We start from the raw sequence: 19037 nt of genomic DNA on the forward strand, positions 1-19037 counted from the left end.
GACATCCTTGTCTTGTTCCTGATCTTAGTGGGCAAGCTTCAAGTTACTCACTATTAAGTATGATGTCTGCTATGCATTTTTTGTAGGTATTCTTTATCAAGTTGAGAAAGTTCTTCTCTATTCCTAGTTTACTGAGAGTTTTTATCATGAATGGATCTTGTATTTTGCCAAATACTTTTTCTTCATCTATTGATATGATCATGTGATTGTTTGTCTTTAGTCCGTTGATATAATGGGTTACATTAATAGGTTTTCAAGTGTTGAATCAGCCTTGCATACCTGGGATACATCACACTTTGTCATGATGTATAATTCTTTTTTACATTGTTAGATTCAATTTGCTGGTATTTTCTTGAGGATTTTTGCATCTGTGTTCATGAGAAATATTGGTATTTAGTTTTTTTTCTTGTAATATCTTTGTGTGGTTTGGTCTTAGGCTAATGCTAGCCTCATAGAATCAGTTAGGAAATATTCTCTCTGTTTCTGTCTTCTGAAAAAGTTCATAGAGAATTGTTACAATTTATTCCTTGAGTGTTTGATAGAAATTCCTAGTGAACCCATCTGGGATGGTGCTTTCCATTTTGGAAAGTTATGAAGTATTGATTCAATTTGTTAAATATTGGCCTATTCAAGATTGTTTGTTTCTTGTGTGTCTAATACCCTCTTTATCCCTGATAATTTTACTTGTTCTGAAACTAATATAGCTACTCCTGCTTTCTTTTGATTACTCTTAGTATGATCTTATAGACAACTAACAGTGGGATGTCGCTTTTTTATATACTGTGGCAATCTCTGTCTTTAAGTTAGTGTATTTAAACCATTCACATTTGAAATGATTACTGATAAGGTTGGATTAATGTCCACCTTCAAATAATGCTATATTGCTTTATGTGTAGTGCAGAAACATTGTAACAGAGTAGTCCTAATTCTTCCCTCCTATTCCTGGTGTCATCGCTGCCATTTATTTTACTTAACAATATGCTATAATCACCCAATACATGTATACTATTATTGCTTTAAACAGTTATTTTTTAGATCAATTAAGGATAAGATAAATAAAACATTTTATTTCATCTTCATTTATTCCTTCTCTAATGCCCTTCCTTTCTTTACGTGGATGTAAGCTTCTGACACATCATTTTCCTGAAGAACTTCTTTGAACATTTCTTGCAGGGTAGGTCTGTTGGTAATAAATTCCATTTTGTTTGTCTGAGAAAGTCTTTATCTCACCTTTACTTTTGAAAGACAATTTTACCAGATGTAGGAATCTAGGCTGATGGGTTTTCTTCTATACTTTAAATATTTTACTCCACTCTTTTCTTGCTTGTGTGGTTGCTGACAAGAAGTCTACTGTAATTCCCATACTTGTTCCTCTGTGTAGGTAGGGGTTTTTCCCCCTCTGGCCTCTTTCAAGATTTTCTCTCTTTGATTTTTTGCAGTCTGAATGTGATATGCTTAGGTATAGCTTTTTGGTATTTATCCTGCTTGGTGTTCTCTGAACTTCATGGTGTCTGTTCTTAATTTTGGAAGGTTTTCAGCCATTATTACTTCAAATATTTTTTCTGGTTTGTTCTTTCTCCTCCCCATCCTATTCCCCCTCCTCTCCCCCCTTTTCCTCTTCGTCCTCCTCCTCTTCCTCTTCCATTTCAATTATGTGAATTTTACACCCTTTGAAATTGCCGCACAATTCTTGGGTATTCTGTTTGGTTTTCATTTTTTTTTTCTGTTTGCATTTTAGTTTTGGAAGTTTCTATGAGTCTGTCTTCAAGCTCACTCATTCTACCGATGAGCTCATTGAAGGCATTCTTCATTTCTGTTGCCATATTTTTTACTTATAGCATTTCCTTTTGATTCTTTCTGAGAGTTTCCATTTTTCTGCTTGTATTGCCCATCTGTTTTTGTATGTTGTGTACTTTTTCCATTAGAGCTCTTACTAAATTAAATGGTTATTTTTAGTTCTGTGTCTGATAATTCTTATATCTGTGTCATATCTGAGTCTGGGTTTGATGATTTTTCTGTCTCCTTACAGTGTGTTTTTTCTTGACTTTTGGCATGGCTTGCAACTGTTTTGTCGAAAGCTAAGTATGTTGTATTGGGTAATAGAAACTGAGGTTATTAGGCTTTTAGTGTGAGGATTTATTTTAATCTGGCTAGGATTTAGGCAAATTTTAATGTTAGCTGTAGCTGTAGGTACCAGAGGCTTCGAATTCCTCTGTGTCATTTTTTTGGTTAACTCCCCTTTTGACTTTGGGCTTCCCCTTCTACTCCTCCTTAGAAAAGGGTCTTTATCACAGCTCTTTCAGTTGTGTGATACACTGTCATTATGCTGGAACCTTCTGGTGTGGTAGTAAATATTAGGCAAGGGGAAGAATTCTAAGAATTTTCAATTAAATCTCAGTTTTTTCATGGGCCTATATCTTAGGGCTGTGATCTTCACAAGTGTTTCTCTAGTGATACACCTGCCCTACCCCCTACCCGGCCCCTCTGTTCCTTTCTCTGACTACAGTGTTGTGTCTATTTTCTTGAAGCCCTGAGGGTTAACTTTGTTTTTTTCCTGTCTTAGGTGGAACAGAAAGGCTGGAGTGGACTGGAATGGGAGTAATTTCCTTCCTCCAGTTAAGATAAAGGGCCTTTTGCTCTTTCACAATAATTATTATTCTTCCCCTCCCTCTGCCAGACACAAGGTATATTTTTAGATCTTCACCATGGTAACCTAGTGGAGTTTCTAGAGGTAAAACCCACAAAACTATGTGCCCCCCACAAATTGCACCCCCAGGAATTTCTCACTCTCATGCTAGTCTACACTTAGGCTCCAGTGTTTTGTCAAAATTACCATGTAAATGTTTTTACTGTTTTATAGCTCTACTAGCTTCTGCGACAGGTAAGCAAATCTTTGCCCTGTCTTTTTGGATGCACCTGTCTCTCAGATTTCAGGGTAGCAGTTTGCCCTGTGACCTCACTTTTCTGATGAGTTTGCAAAAACTTGCTGATTTTCAGTTTTTCCAACTTTTTCTTATTGTAAGGATAGGGAGTGACAGCTTCTAAGCTCCTTACATGTCAGAGCTGAAACTGGAGTTCCTTTCTTGATTTTTTACCTATGTACATATATTTTAGGTTTTTAAAATTTATTTTTCTCTCGTTGCTCTATACACCTGTAACTGATCATAATCTTCAGGTTAACATAGCAACTTCACTCTAAGGCTACCTTTGGGCTGTTGTTACCATTCATATATATGTATATGTATTTGTTGTAAACCCAACAATACATATTATAATTTTACTTTAAAAATCATTGTTTAAAAAAAGTTGTAGGTTTTTAAAGAAATTAAGAGCAGAAAGCAAAAAAAAAATTCTTTTTTCAAATATTTTCATTTTTCATTTTTTATTAGCATATTCAATGTTAGAAATCATAATTATTTATGCCTTTCATCCAATCTCTCCCCTACCCTCTCCCCTTCCCCCTCTTCCCTTTCCCCTTACTTCCCCCCCTTCCTCCCTCTAATAACCATAGATTTGTTCTCTCCATCTGATAGATTAACTATTCCTCTGTTGCCTCTGTTGGTTTGTTCCCTAGATGATCTGTCCAGTACTGAGACAGGTGTGATCAAGTCCTCACCTATTATTATAAATCAAATGCTTCTTCTATTACTTTGGAGTGTGCTTTGTGGAGAGAATGGACCACTTCTTTTTTTTTTTTTTGGTCTCTGCTGGTGCCTCTCCTTGTGTCAGTGAATTTGAGAGTCTGGCATGCCATCTACACAGTGGCTGTGACTGCTGCTGTAGAGACTAGCAGTTTCTGTGGAAGCCATGGCAATTGTCGTGGCTATGGAAGGCTACCCATGTGAAAATGGTATTTTTGGTGTGCTCTCTACCTAGTTGCAGCTTGGTTAGGCTTCCCCCAGCTCCATGCGTAAGGACCCAGTGGGGCCTGGGGTGGTGGCAGCAGCTTTCCTAGTTGAGGCTGGGTTTGGCTTTCTTAATTTATTTTTTAATTGTGGTAAAATATACTAACCAAAATTTACCATTTTAACCATTTTTAAGCGTACGGATGCGTGGCATTGAGTAAGTTGACATTGTTGTGCAACTATCACCACCATTCATTTCCAGAATTCTTTTTATCATGCAAAACTGAAATTCTTTTTTTAAATTTTTTTTTTATTTTTAAATTTTTTTATTTTATTATGTCGATATACATTGTGGCTGATTATTGTTGCCCATCACCAAAACCTCCCTCCCTCCTCCCTCCCCCCCAACAATGTCCTTTCTGTTTGCTTGTCATATCAACTTCAAGTAATTATGGTTGTTATATCTTCTTCCGCCCCCCCGTTATTTTTTTTTTTTGTGTGTGTGTGTGTGTGTGTGTGTGTGAATTATATGTTAATTTTTAGCTCCCACCAATAAGTGAGAACATGTGGTATTTTTCTTTCTGTGCCTGACTTGTTTCACTTAATATAATTCTCTCAAGGTCCATCCATGTTGTTGCAAATGGCAGTATTTCATTCGTTTTTATAGCTGAGTAGTATTCCATTGTGTAGATGTACCACATTTTCCGTATCCACTCATCTGATGATGGACATTTGGGCTGGTTCCAACTCTTGGTTATTGTAAAGAGTGCTGCGATGAACATTGGCGGACAGGTATACCTTCGACTTGATGATTTCCATTCCTCTGGGTATATTCCCAACAGTGGGATAGCTGGGTCGTATGGTAGATCTATCTGCAATTGTTTGAGGAACAACCATACCATTTTCCATAGAGGCTGCACCATTTTGCAGTCCCACCAACAATGTATGAGAGTTCCTTTTTCTCCACAACCTCGCCAGCATTTATCGTTCAGAGTCTTTTGGATTTTAGCCATCCTAACTGGGGTTAGATGGTATCTCAGTGTGGTTTTGATTTGCATTTCCCGGATGCTGAGTGATGTTGAGCATTTTTTCATATGTCTGTTGGCCATTTGGATATCTTCCTTAGAGAAATGCCTACTTAGCTCTTTTGCCCATTTTTTAATTGGGTTGCTTGTTTTTTTCTTGTAAAGTTGTTTGAGTTCCTTATATATTCTGGATATTAATACTTTGTCAGTTGTATATTTTGCAAATATTTTCTCCCACTCTGTTGGTTGTCTTTTAACTCTGTTAATTGTTTCTTTTGCTGTGCAGAAGCTTTTTAGTTTGATATAATCCCATTTGTTTATTTTTCCTTTGGTTGCCCGTGCTTTTGGGGTCATATTCATGAAGTCTGTGTCCAGTCCTATTTCCTGAAGTGTTTCTCCTATGTTTTCTTTAAGAAATTTTATTGTTTCAGGGTGTATATTTAAATCCTTAATCCATTTTGAGTTGATATTAGTATACGGTGAGAGGTATGGATCTAGTTTCATTCTCCTGCATATGGATATCCAGTTATCCCAGCACCATTTGCTGAAGAGGCAGTCCCTTCCCCAGTGAATAGGCTTGGTGCCTTTGTCAAAGATCAGATGGCAGTAAGTGTGTGGGTTGATTTCTGGATTCTCCATTCTATTCCATTGATCAGTGTGTCTGTTTTTATGCCAGTACCATACTGTTTTGGTTATTATAGCTTTGTAGTATAGCTTAAAGTCAGTCAGTGTTATGCCTCCAGCTTTATTTTTTTTGCTCAGCATTGCTTTGGCTATGCGTGGTCTTTTATTGTTCCATATAAATGTCTGGATAGTTTTTTCCATTTCTGAGAAAAATGTCTTTGGAATTTTGATGGGGATTGCATTGAATTTGTATATCACTTTGGGTAGTATGGACATTTTCACTATGTTGATTCTTCCAATCCAAGAGCATAGGATATCTTTCCATCTTCTTGTATCCTCTCTAATTTCTCTCAGCAGTGGTTTGTAGTTCTCATTATAGAGATTTTTCACCTCCTTGGTTAGCTCAATTCCTAAGTATTTCATGTTTTTGGTGGCTATTGTAAATGGGCATGCTTTCTTGATTTCTCGTTCTGCATGTTCACTATTGGAGAAAAGAAATGCTACTGATTTTTGTGTGTTGATTTTGTATCCTGCTACTGTGCTGAAATCATTTATCAATTCCAAGAGTTTTTTTGTAGAGGTTTTAGGCTGTTCGATATATAGGATCATGTCATCTGCAAACAGGGACAGTTTGACTTCATCTTTTCTAATCTGGATGCCCTTTATTTCCTTCTCTTCTCTGATTGCTCTGGCTAGTACTTCCAACACTATGTTGAATAGGAGTGGTGAGAGTGGGCATCCTTGTCTAGTTCCTTTTCTTAAAGGAAAAGCTTTCAGCTTTTCCCCATTCAGGATAATATTGGCAGTGGGTTTGTCATATATGGCTTTAATTATGTTGAGATACTTTCCCTCTATACCTAACTTATAGAGGGTCTTTGTCATGAATGAGTGCTGAATTTTATCAAATGCTTTCTCAGCATCTATAGAGATGATCATATAGTCCTTGTGTTTGACTTTATTAATATGGTGTATCACATTGATTGATTTGCATATGTTGAACCAACCTTGCATCCCTGGGATGAATCCCACTTGATCGTGGTGAATAATTTTACGTATGTGTTGCTGTATTCTGTTTGCTAGTATTTTATTGAGCATTTTTGCATCTATATTCATCAAGGATATCGGCCTGTAGTTTTCTTTTTTGGTTATATCTTTACCTGGTTTTGGTATCAGGATGATGTTTGCTTCATAGAATGAGTTTGGGAGATTTGCGTCCATTTCGATCTTTTGGAATAGTTTGTAAAGAATCGGTGTCAATTCCTCTTTGAATGTTTGGTAAAATTCTGCTGTGAATCCATCTGGTCCTGGGCTTTTCTTTGTTGGGAGCCTTCTGATAACAGCTTCAATCTCCTTTATTGTTATTGGTCTGTTCAAATTTTCTACGTCTTCATGGTTCAGTTTTGGGAGCTTATGTGTGTCCAGAAATTTATCCATTTCCTCCAGATTTTCAAATTTATTGGAGTATCGTTGTTTATAGTAGTCTCGAATGATTCCTTGTATTTCAGATGAATCAGTTGTAATAGCGCCTTTTTCATTTCTAATTTTTGTTATTTGAGTCTTCTCTCTTCTTTTTTTTGTTAGCCATGCTAATGGTTTGTCAATTTTATCTATCTTTTCAAAAAACCAACTTTTTGATTCATTGATCTTTTGAATTGTTTTTGGTTTTCAATTTCATTCAGTTCTGCTCTGATCTTAATGATTTCTTTCCATCTGCTAACTTTATGTTTGGATTGTTCTTGTTTTTCTAGTTCTTTAAGGTGAAGTGTTAGGTTGTTCACTTGCCATCTTTCCATTCTTCTGAGGTGAGCATTTAATGCAATAAATTTCCCCCTTAATACTGCTTTTGCAGTATCCCACAGTTTTTGGTATGATGTATCATTGTTTTCATTAGTTTCAATAAATTTTTTGATTTCCTACTTGATTTCTTCTTGGACCCATATATCATTAAGTAGAATGCTGTTTAATTTCCATGTGTTTGTATAGTTTCCAGAGTTTCGTTTGTTATTAATTTCTGGTTTTAATCCATTGTGGTCTGAGAAAATACATGGGATAATTCCAATGTTTTTGAATTTATTGAGACTTGATTTGTGACCTAATATGTGATCTATCCTGGAGAATGTTCCGTGTGCTGATGAGAAGAATGAATATTCTGAGGTTGTTGGATGGAATGTTCTGTAGATATCTGCCATGTCCAATTGGTCTAGAGTATTGTTTAGATCTTGTGTTTCTCTGCTGATTCTTTGCCTAGATGATCTGTCTAATATTGACAGTGGAGTGTTCAGGTCCCCTGCGATTATGGTATTAGTGTCTGTTTCCTTCTTTAGGTCTAATAGAGTTTGTTTTATAAATCTGGCTGCTCCAACATTGGGTGTGTACATATTTATGAATGTTATGTCTTCTTGATGGATCAGTCCTTTTATCATTAAGTAGTGTCCCTCATTGTCTCTTTTTATGGTTTTTAGTTTAAAGTCTATTTTGTCAGATATAAGATTAGCTACTCCAGCTCGTTTTTGTTTTCTGTTTGCATGGGTCCTGTCTGCATCCACAGCAGCCCTGGCTCCGTGTTCCCTGTTTAGAGACTCACTTTTGCAGCTAAGAAACAGTTCTTTTCCTGATCCATACTTCAAAGCTGTTGCCTGTAAATGAGGCAGCCTCTCCTGCCGAGGGCAAAGTGGCGGTCAGACCCCACGACCAGTCACCAGCAGCGGTCCTCCCTTAAGAGATGGCGAGAGGAAGGTCCACAAGTTTCCCGGCTGCCTGAGGCCCAGTGGCCGCCTTTTCCACCTCAGGTACTCCGCGCCAACCGCCGCAGCCACCGCCATCTTGAAACCACCCAAACTCCGCCTCAAAACTGAAATTCTATACCCATTAAACAATAACTCTGTATACCCCCTCCTTCCAGGTCCTGGTAACCACCATTCTGCTTTCTGGTTCTAGGCACTTCATGTAAGTAGATCATATAATATTTGTCTTTTTTGTGAGTGGTTTATTTCTCTTAACATAATGTCTTCAAGGTTCATCTTTGTTTTAGCAAGCATTAGAATTGCCTTCTTTTTTAAGGCTAAATAATGTTTTCCTGTTGTGTATATACCACATTTTAAAATCCATTTGTATTTTCTCGCATACTAACTCACATTTTTCCCATTTCCCGTACTCTTCATTCCTTCTTGTAGATGTGAGTGTCTGGTATCATTTCCTTTCAGCCTGAAAAATGTTCTTTAGTGTATTTTATAGGGCTGATCTACTAGCAACAACTTCTGTCAGTTTTCACTTGTCTTGGAGTGTGTTTATTTTGCTTTCACTTGTGAAGAATAGTTTTGCTAGATAAAGAATTTGTGGTTTGCAGTTTTTTTCTGTCAGAACTTTGAATGTGTCACTTCACTGCCTTCTGGCCTCCACTGTTTCATGGGAGAGCCTTAGAAGGTCTGTAAGCTTACCGTACATCCCTGGCTCTCTCATTTATATGATCATTCAGTTAAATTTCTGACTAGTCAGGTACTCACTCTAACCAGGACTTTAACCTCAGACCTCAACTGCAAATGTTTCCTGTTCATTCTGAACCAAGACTACCACTTTTACCTACCAAAGCCATGAGTTTTCCTGCCCCACGCAGAAATGAGTCCACTCTTTTTGCCAACAAAGCTGCTGAGTTCTTTTTGCTGGCTTCATGTGGTAAAACTGCCAGGCTCACCATCGTAGCCGGAAGTAGTTTTTTAAGAATAAACACTTCTCAAATTGCAGTGTTCCTTCGGTTAGTTTTCATTGCCATGAAATGGTTGTTTTTGATAATTTTATCCAGTTTTACCCTTGATATTTGTGAAAGAGAATTGCCAGCCTCTTCATGTCTACATAAAACCTGCACATCCATTATCTTTTGCAGATGAATTTTATATTTATTCATCAAGCTCCCTAAGAAGTCCTTTTGGTATTTTTATTGGATTTACATTGATATATAAATTAATTTGTAGAGGATCAACATATTTACAAAACATATTAAGATTTCTCTTCAGGAACATGGCATTATCTCCATTTCTCAGAATTTACTTAATATCCTTCATCAAAATTATTTTGCACACTCCTGTGGGACTTGCTTATGTTTTAAGCTTATTCTTAGCATTTTAAGTTTTTCTGGCAATTACTAATGAAATTATTTTTTCTATTGTATTTTCTAATTATTTATTGCCAGTTTTTAGGAAAGTTAGTTTATTTTTACAAGTTTCTATAAGTTGGTCTTGTATGTGACTGCCTTGCTAAACTTACTTTTTGGTTCTAGTAATTTGCCAATTTCTTATTTTGGTTCTTTTAGGTAGTCTACTATTATTTGCAAATGGTGGCAATTCTATCTCCTTGTAGTTTATATTAATAATTCTTATTCTTAAAATTTGATTTAGTAAGTTGTAATCTTTGTGAAAATAGTAAAACAGTAGGCATACTTGCCTAAGTGACTTTGCTGGAAATACTTCTAATACTTCACCATGAAGTACGACATTGTATGGATCCTTTTATCAAGCTAAGAAATTTTTATTTTTTATTTTTATTTCTACTATAAACTGATATTTTGGCATGTACTGAGATCACATTTTCACTTTTGGTTTCCTGGTATCATAAGTAATAAAGGTCCTATTTAATCAAGATGTATTATAATTTTAATATTTTCCTATCTTAAATTTGCTAATATTTTATTTATAACTTTTGCATGTAATTCATAAGTGAGATTATAAACAATGCTTTGTTAAACCAGATGTTCATTCTAGAGTAAAAGAACTACAGATTTCCTCTTCTTTAGAGGTTTGGTTTAGGAACTGCTCATTATTCCCCTATTACTTAAATTTGCTGTCTGCAACTAATATTCCATAGTGCCTGGCATCCTTTTCTTGAACAGTATGAACACTTAAAAATCCATCTCCTTCATGTATAATAATTATTTTCCTAGCCTTCTGAGTTTTTCTGTTACTATACATTCATCTTTTAAGTGGTATGTTCCCTGTATTAGGTGATGTTTTTAAAGAAGACCTTCATGGATTGTTTAACATTTATCTGTCTCTTTGTGACATAATAAAAATATATATATTTGGTCTCTGTCCCCAATTTCTGGCAAGAGCTCCTAAATCCCTTGTAATTTCCTGAGCAATAGGAGTGCTAGGTATATCTTTTGTTCTAATATTTGAACTTTGACCCCAGTTTCTTTCTTTCTTTCTTTTTTTTTTTTTTAAAGTTGACAGATAAAGGGATCTCAGCCCTTGGCTTGGTGTCGTCAGCACCACGCTCAGCCAGTGAGCCAACCGGCCATCCCTACATAGGATCCGAACCCATGGCCTTGGTGTTATCAGCACCGCACTCTCCTGAGTGAGCCACAGGCCGGCCCAAGACCCCAGTTTCTGACACAGCTCTTCTTCCCTTGGAATTTTCTAAGTGATAGGAACATCTTTTGTTCTAATGAGGTGACTCTTGGTGTGCTCCTGGTCACCAGAAAGACCCAAACCATGATTAGAATCCTGGGACTTTCAGCCCCACCCCTATCCTTTGGGAATGGGACCTGCGCTGGAGATTGAGTTAATAATCAGTCATGCCTACATCATGAAGCCTCCATAAAAAAATCACAGAACTATGGGGTTTGGAGAACTTTGGGGTTGCTGAACACTTGGAAGGTGGCACACCTGGAGAAAGCATGGAATCTCTATGCCCCTTCCCTCATACCTTGCCCTATGCATCTCTTCCATTTGGGTGTTCCTCAGTCGTATCCTTTTATAATAAATGGGTAAACACACACAAATTTTTCCTCTGAGCCATTCTAGCAAATGAACAAACCTGAAGAGGGAGGGGTCTGTGGGAACCTTGTTTGTAGCAGACCAGTCAGGAATACCAGAGGCCTGGATTTAGGATTGGCAGCTAAGTGGGGAGGCAATCTTGTGGTACTGAGCCCTTAACCTATGGGATCTGATGCTAACTCCAAGTAGAAAGTGTCAGAATTGAATTGAATTATAAGACACCCAACTGGTGTCAGAGAATTGGTTACAGGAAAACTCCACACGTTTTGGTGACCAGAAATAGAGAATGAAGTTCTGCGAGAGAAGAGGAGAAAACTGTTTTTTCTTTCCGTGCTCTATTTGTCCTTAATATATGTTTCTCTCTTCCCATTATCATAAGCTTTGTGTTATTTCCTTCTTTGTTTTTCTCTTCACTGTAGTTCCTTCGGTCACCTAACCTGTGAAGCCTTTCTTGATCCCTCCTTTTTCTCACTACTCCCTGAAGAGTTAGACTATTTCTGTGTCTCTAATGTAGTTTATTATAAATTAACATTATAGAGGTACTTCCCTTAACTATGTCTTAGCTATAATATCATAACTTCCCTGTTACTTTTGGTTATAAGATCAGTCTCATTTTTTTGGTAATTAAGACTTAGTCTTATTTGTTTTTTTTAAACTTTATTTAAAATTCATTCTGCTTGCAGGAATTATGAGGGATGAGGGCATCTGACTCTTCACATACCTTTCCCTTCTTCCATGTGTTGGGGCAGAGAGGAAAAAGGCAAACATGTTATTAAACTGGGTGAATTTGGAATCTTCCCCTTTTAGGTTGTGGCTTCCTCTCTGGTTAACACTGACTGTTCATCATGCCCTGTTGTCAGGCATTTAAATGGTGGTTCATTGCCATATGTAGATTCTTCTTGGCCCAACCTGTTGGTAGCTCCCAGGCAGCTCTCTGAACTTAGAACATGTAGTAATTAGCATCTTTCATGCTTGCTTTAAGCCTTTGGTGGAATTCTGGGACTACTGGAAACTCCCCTTCAGTTTCCTGGGAAATTTATTTTAAAGTCAGTGTCTCATAGTTCAAAAGGAAAATAATCAGTATTCCAGAAGAGTATAAGTCACGTAAATACTATAGAGCCCCTCTCAATGCACAGTTTTTGTACCTGTAATGTTAGATCTGTATTCTAAAATAATACATTCTTGGTTAGAGCACAGTGTTATAACACAAAGGTCAAAGGGTTTGGATCCCTGTACTGGCCAGCCACCAAAAATAAAATTAAAAAAAAGTAAGATAAAATAAAATAATACAACCTCTAAGAACCTTCATCCCAATGTCTATATTCTAGAACCATGCCATATATACTATTTAATTGTAAATTAAAGTTTACATTAATGAAACTTAAATACAATTAAAAATGTAATTCCTCAGTCACAGTAGCTGTGTTTGAAGTGCATAATTAGCCACGTGTGGCTAGTGGCTACTATATTGGATAGCACAGAACATTTAAGTCATTGAAAAAGAACTTCTCTAGAGGATAGGGGTGGGAAATTTTTCTTACTGTAGGAAAGTCAGATACATAGTCAGTCGTATCCACTAACCATTTACTCTGTTCCACAGTTTTTTTTTTCTTGCCCATATGAGGGAAATTTGTGAAAGGGAAAAAAATTGCCACACTCCTGTACAAAATACTGCTTTCAGATCCGTCTGATATTTACCCTTTCGTGTGAAAATGTCAAACAATTACTAGTGCAAACAAAGTTGGCAGCAGGGTTAAGAGTTTGAATATTTCCACCCACCAGAGACAAAGTCATGTTTCCCTTCCTACTATTCCCTCATTCCTCAGATGAGGAAGGTTGACTTAACTTCATTCCTAAGACATGGTAAAACTGGGCTAAGTAGAAAGACAAATATTGTTTATATGTGTTGGTGTGTTTATGTGTGTACTTTTGGGGAGACGTGACTTAATAAATTCTTATTATTTTTTTCACCAAGCCCTTAGATATCATCTAATTGAATGCTCATCCCCATTTTACCTATGGGTAAACTGAGGCTAGAGGAAGTGATTGCCCAAGATCATGTCAATAGTTAATAGTAGATCTGGGACTAAAGCCTGTGTTCCATGACCCCTACATGAAGGGGCCTTCTACTAAATTATCTAACTTTTCCATTTTAATTCATTATTCACTACTAACTATTGCTACAGAGTTCAGAGGTAAGAATAATTATTATAATGAATTTTTTATTTAAAGAAATGTTGCTTTTTGTGTGTTTTAAAGGATTTGGTAATTGTAATTTTTACAGATTGAAGAAGAAGAGAGGAAAAAAATAGAAGATATGAAAGAAAATGAACGGATAAAAGCAACTAAAGAATTGGAAGCCTGGAAAGAACATCAAAGAAAGACTGAAGAACATAAAAGGATTCAGAGAAAAGAGAAATTATGTCAACAAGAGAAGCAAATTGAAAAAGAAAGAAAAAAATTAAAACATAAAAGTCTTACTGGAAATCCGGCATCTAGAAATCTTACCATAAAAGGTATGATTAATATTTTCTGGAAAAGTGAGTTCTGTAGGTGAAGTATATATGATACTACTTTAAAAAAATAAATCTATTTACAGTATTGGGTCGTTATTTTGGTATGTTGAGAATAAGCAATACAATACAAAGATTAGGGTGAAAGACATTTCTTTTAGGGAATAGTGAAGTTTTCTAATAAAATGAGCAAGGATTCAGTGTTTTCTTTGTTTATGTGCTTCTTTTTTCTATTATTTTTATTTCTAATTAACAGATAATTGTACATATTTAAGGGGTGCAATGTGATGTTACAATACATGTAGACATTGTGTAATGAACAAATCAGGGTAATTAGCATAGCATAATCACCTCAAACATATATAATTTCTTTGTGGTGGGAACATTCAAAATCCTTTCTTCTAGCTATTTTGAGGTACATCTTTTTGTTTGTGTGCTTCCTTTTGAAATTTATGCAGGTGTTGTTAAATATGTGCTTAACTTACATGCAGAAAGACTTGGAGTGGGCTAGCAATGTCAGGAGCTTGTATTTATTCCTTTAGAGATAAGAAACCAGGAGTTTCATTAAAAGACCTTTTTTTTCACATGACTCAGAAAAATGAGTAATATAAACAGACAGTCTTAAGCAAACAAGGATTGCTTCTGGCCTTTGATCCTGATGTGTTCAAATATAGGTAGAAGAATATAATTCTTTACTGAAAGCTAAGAATTTTATTTTATCTGATTTTAGCACATTGAACTTTGTTTTGGCTATATTTAGTATTTTCTTTATGTAAGTCAGTCATTGAATTTCTATAAATGGAACATTTTATAGTAAAACCATTTATGTAATAACATTTATTGAGTGGTCACTGTATGCTAGGTGATTTTATTGTTTGTGTCACTTAATCATCACAACAACATTTTGAGATAAGTGCTGCTATTCTTGTTTTAGAGGAAGTAGTTGTTCAGAAAGAATAGATAACTACCAGTAAATAAACTTGTGGGATTTGAATTCAAGTCTGTCTGCGTCTAAAACCTGTGCCCTCTCCATTAGACTATATGTCTGTACTACTTTAACAGTGAGGCCTAGCATGTTGAACAGTCATTTAGAGTGAATATTAAGCATTAACCATTATTAAATATACATATATTATTGTGGTTTAATATTGACATACAAATTAGCTACCACACTACATCCTTTTATGCCATTTTAACAAAATATTGAGACCAGTGAGAGTATATGGAAACATTTCCTTCTATATTTCAAATACTGCTAAACAAAGTGAATGTTTTCAAATACTCCTAGAACCCAAACATTCTTTTATAGATAAGAAGTATTAGGAAGATGTAAAAAAAAAAAAAATTATTCATGCATGTAAGGAAGATTAAACATGGTGGAAGGAAAAAAGAGTGTATATTACATTTTTTGGATTTTTACTCCAGAAGTCCTTTTTCTCTTATTTTGTTAGTGTTATTACACATACCCAATTGGTTTATTTCTTTCTTCTATTTCATCCTTCCATTTAACAAATATTTACTCACTTTCTACTCTGTACTAGGAGTTGTTTGGAATATACAAATATGACTTAAGATGTGACCAGATGCCTTTAAGGAACTTAAAATGTTGTAGATACAAACATCTTCAGTTAGCTGAGATTTGTAAATAACTGCTTTAAAAAATTCACAAATGTTTCATTGGTCAGTAGAGTTAGACCTGTTGAAGAAGAAAAACTTGACTGTTCCTACAAAATAATTTATTCTAATACTATTGTTTTCATATTGCTGTTTATACTACTGTTTTAATGTTGCTCATTAATAACATCTTTTTTCCCAAATGTCTGAGGTAGGAAAACAAGGCTGCCCAGCTTATAGATGATGATCCTTGAGGGCTTATCTTGGCCTTCAGCCCTGGCTGAGGAGAAAAGGGACCCCCACAGCCCCATGGGACAGAGACTCTCACTGATAACATTTTTAATAGTAGAAAGAATATTGTGTTATTTGCCCCAGAAATATTCTTAGGACAAGCCACGTTCAGTTACAGAATACAAATGGTGTGGCAGATGCTGCAAGACTGCTTACTCAGTATATACTCTCCCCTTCTTTTTTTACCAACTCAATCATAATTTGTGGGTGGGGGAGCAGAAGAAATGTGTCCGGCTAAAAAACTCATCTCTTGGAAATATTGATAGGATATTTGAAGAAATTAAGTAATAATTACCTTTTTTCCCCCTTAGATATGATAATGGTACTGTAGTTAAGTTTATAAAGTTCTCAGCTTGTAGAAATACATATGAAAATATTTATAGGTGAAAAAATATGTCTGAGATTTGCTTCAAAATAACATGATATGTGAAAGTGGATAGAGGTAAAGGTGAAATTGTATTGGCCATGAATTGATAAATCGAAGTCAGGTCATGGTTGCATGATAGTTAATTATTCTATTCTGTCTACTTCTTTTGTATGTATTTGAAAATCTTAAAAAAAGAAAAAAGATAAGGATCAAAACATACTGAATCATTTTTACAAATAAAGTAATTTTAAATTAGTAAAAAAAAAAAAAAACAACCCCCAAAAACTTGCCTCCTGCTGTGGATTGATTGCATAGTGTCCCCCAAAGTTCATTTATTAGAAGCTTAATTCCCACTGTTACTGTTGAAGGTGGAAACTCCTATTATGGTTATTGAAGGGTGGAGCCTTGAAGAGGTGATTAGATGTAGGACCATGCCATAGCGAATGGATTAAAAATGGTAGTCAGGGGTGTAGTTCTGAGGGCTTTAAAAGAAGAGCACATGAGAGGTTAGTCTCTCTCTGCTCTACCATCTCCTGCCATGTGAGATCCCTAGGTTGCTGTCGTCACCACCAAGACTCTCACCAGATATGTTCCCTGGACTTTGGACTTCCTAACCTCCAAAACTGTAAGCAACAAATTTCATCTTCTTCATAAATTACCCAGTACTGTGTATTTTGTTACAAGCAACAGAAGCAGACTAATACACCTTCCCAGACTCATTGTGTAACTAGATGTAGCCAAATGACAGAGTTCTGGCTGATGAACTGCAAGAAGAAATCTGCTAAGGATTTATAGAGAAGTTTTACTTTTCTGACATAGGTGCGTTCCTTTCGTATTGCTTCCCCTTTCTTTTTCTTACCTGAGATGAAGATCTATGCCAGGAAGTATGTCAGCTAACTTGAGACCATGAAGAGAGGCAAACCATACACTAAGATTGATAAAACAGGGAAGAAGAAAGAGGTTGGGACATTAATGCCATTGGGAAGTTGATGTACCTGCACTGAACTACCTTCCTTTAAGCTTGAGTGAGAACAATAAACCTGTGTTTGGTTAAACCATTGTCAAGTTTTCTGTTCACACAGCCTAGAGAATTTTTGACTGATGGAAATGGGTAATGGAATCTGTGCAGTAATTAAATACTGATGCTTATAGAAGCTTGCAGTTTTCTGAAAGAAGGAGTCATAAACTTCAACCACTTGTCTAAGACAAGGAATCAAACGTCAACCATGATTTTAAAAAGTTTAATTTCACAGGAGAGTGGAGACTTCCTTAAATGTGTCAGATTGAATATCCTCGTTCATTTCTGCTCCCTCTTGAAACCCCAGTAAAGTGACAGTAAAGGAACCCAAAATGGCATAAATCCAAAAAGACAGATGATGGAAAAAGGGGTGACAGCAGACAAAAAAGTTAAAATTTAAAAGCTGGAAATTGGATGGGTAAATGACAATTGATTTAGTAAACCAGAGAAAACTAAATTGCAAGCCTATAGAGTGGCATATGGTAGCAATAATAAGTAAATTGAAAAAGTTCAAGACTTGTGTCCTGTAAAAGCCATAGGAACAGACACCACTAGCTGATCCCTGAATCCTATCGTAGAGAATACTGTAACCAGCCAGCACAGTTACAAATAAAACTGAATTGAGAATTGATCTATTTCCTACCATAGGCAAGAAATAGTTTGTAGTTTGTATCTAAGCAAGTTCATTGCCTGATTAAAAAAAAAAAAAATCAGTATCCTTCAGAGGAATATAAAAGAATGCAGTCTCAAAATGTGACATTCACAATGTCCAGGCTATGATCCAAAATAACTCAACAATTAAAACCCAGGAAAATGTAACTCATTCTCAAGGGAAAAGCCAATCAACAGAAACCAATCCTGAGATGACCCAGATGTTGAAAGTATCAGACAAGGCCATCAATTGAGCACTTTATAACTATGTCCAATGATGTAAAGAAAAATAAGCTTGCAGTGAATGAGAAGGTAAGAAATATCAGCATAGAGAAAATAACCAAAATAAAAAAAACAACAACAATAAAAGAGGAAATAGCATAGAAGTACAAAATATAAAAGAATCAAATGGACATTTTAGGACTGAAAAATACAATATTTGAAGTGAATTTACTGGATAGCCTTAATAGCAGAATGGAGAAGACAGAAGAAAGGGATAGTGGAGTTGAAGATCAATAGAAATTTTAAAAAATAATTTAGTTTTTTAATTGTACATGTTTATGGGATACAGTTTATTTCAGTACATGCATATATTATGTAATAATCTGATCAGAACAGTTAGCATATCTGTCACCTAAACATTTACATTACTTTGTGGTTATAACATTTGAGATCCTCTTTTCTGGCTATCTTGAAATATACAATACAATAGTATTGGCTATTATCACCCTAAAGCACTAAGACTTATTCTAACTTATCCTACCTAACTGTAACTTTGTACCAGTCTACCAACCTTTCCCTGTCCCTCACCACCTTGCTTCCCTGCCTCTGATATCAATAGAAATTCTCAGCCTGAAGAATAGAGAGAAAAAAGATTAAACAAGCAGAGTCTCAGGGTTTGGGGGAATATCAAAAAGTTGAACATATGGTAACCAGAGTCCAGAAGTAGAACAGAAAGAGAATGGAGCAGAAATAACATTATAGAAATAATGGCTAAAAATTCCCAAGAACTTCAGTGAACCACAAACAGGATAAGTATGAAGAAACCCTTCCTATGTATGTTGTAGTCAAACTGCTCAAAGCAAAAGATAATGAGAAAATCTTGAAAGCAGCTAAAGAAAAATGACACATTATAATTCTCTTTTTAAAAATTGAAACAATCGATTGTACATATTTGTTGAGTACAGAGTTGACTATCAATACTTGGGGACACGTTACAATTCTAATAACTGGGCTTATTAGAAATTCTGGAAATCAGAAGGCAATAGAACAACATCTTTAAAGTGCTGAAAGAAAAAAACCTGTCATCCCCAAATTCCAT

At 35.7% G+C, this 19037-nt stretch overlaps 1 protein-coding gene and 1 non-coding gene across 3 annotated transcripts in view; one reads left to right on the forward strand and one right to left on the reverse strand.

The window, feature by feature from the left end:
* DNAAF4 (dynein axonemal assembly factor 4) overlaps positions 1-19037 on the forward strand; it is a 71074-nt gene that overhangs the window by 17737 nt on the left and 34300 nt on the right. For both annotated transcript variants that reach the window (XM_063092091.1, XM_063092092.1), the window contains exon 4: positions 13547-13778. In XM_063092091.1, coding sequence (XP_062948161.1) covers positions 13547-13778 — 232 coding nt within the window. The remainder of the gene's footprint in view (positions 1-13546; positions 13779-19037) is intronic.
* Positions 15590-15712, reverse strand: LOC134374445 (small Cajal body-specific RNA 20). The gene has a single exon (XR_010023290.1). It is a non-coding gene; the product is annotated as a small Cajal body-specific RNA 20 (non-coding RNA).

This window comes from Cynocephalus volans, chromosome 3 (assembly GCF_027409185.1).
Source record: "Cynocephalus volans isolate mCynVol1 chromosome 3, mCynVol1.pri, whole genome shotgun sequence".
NCBI lineage: Eukaryota > Metazoa > Chordata > Mammalia > Dermoptera > Cynocephalidae > Cynocephalus > Cynocephalus volans.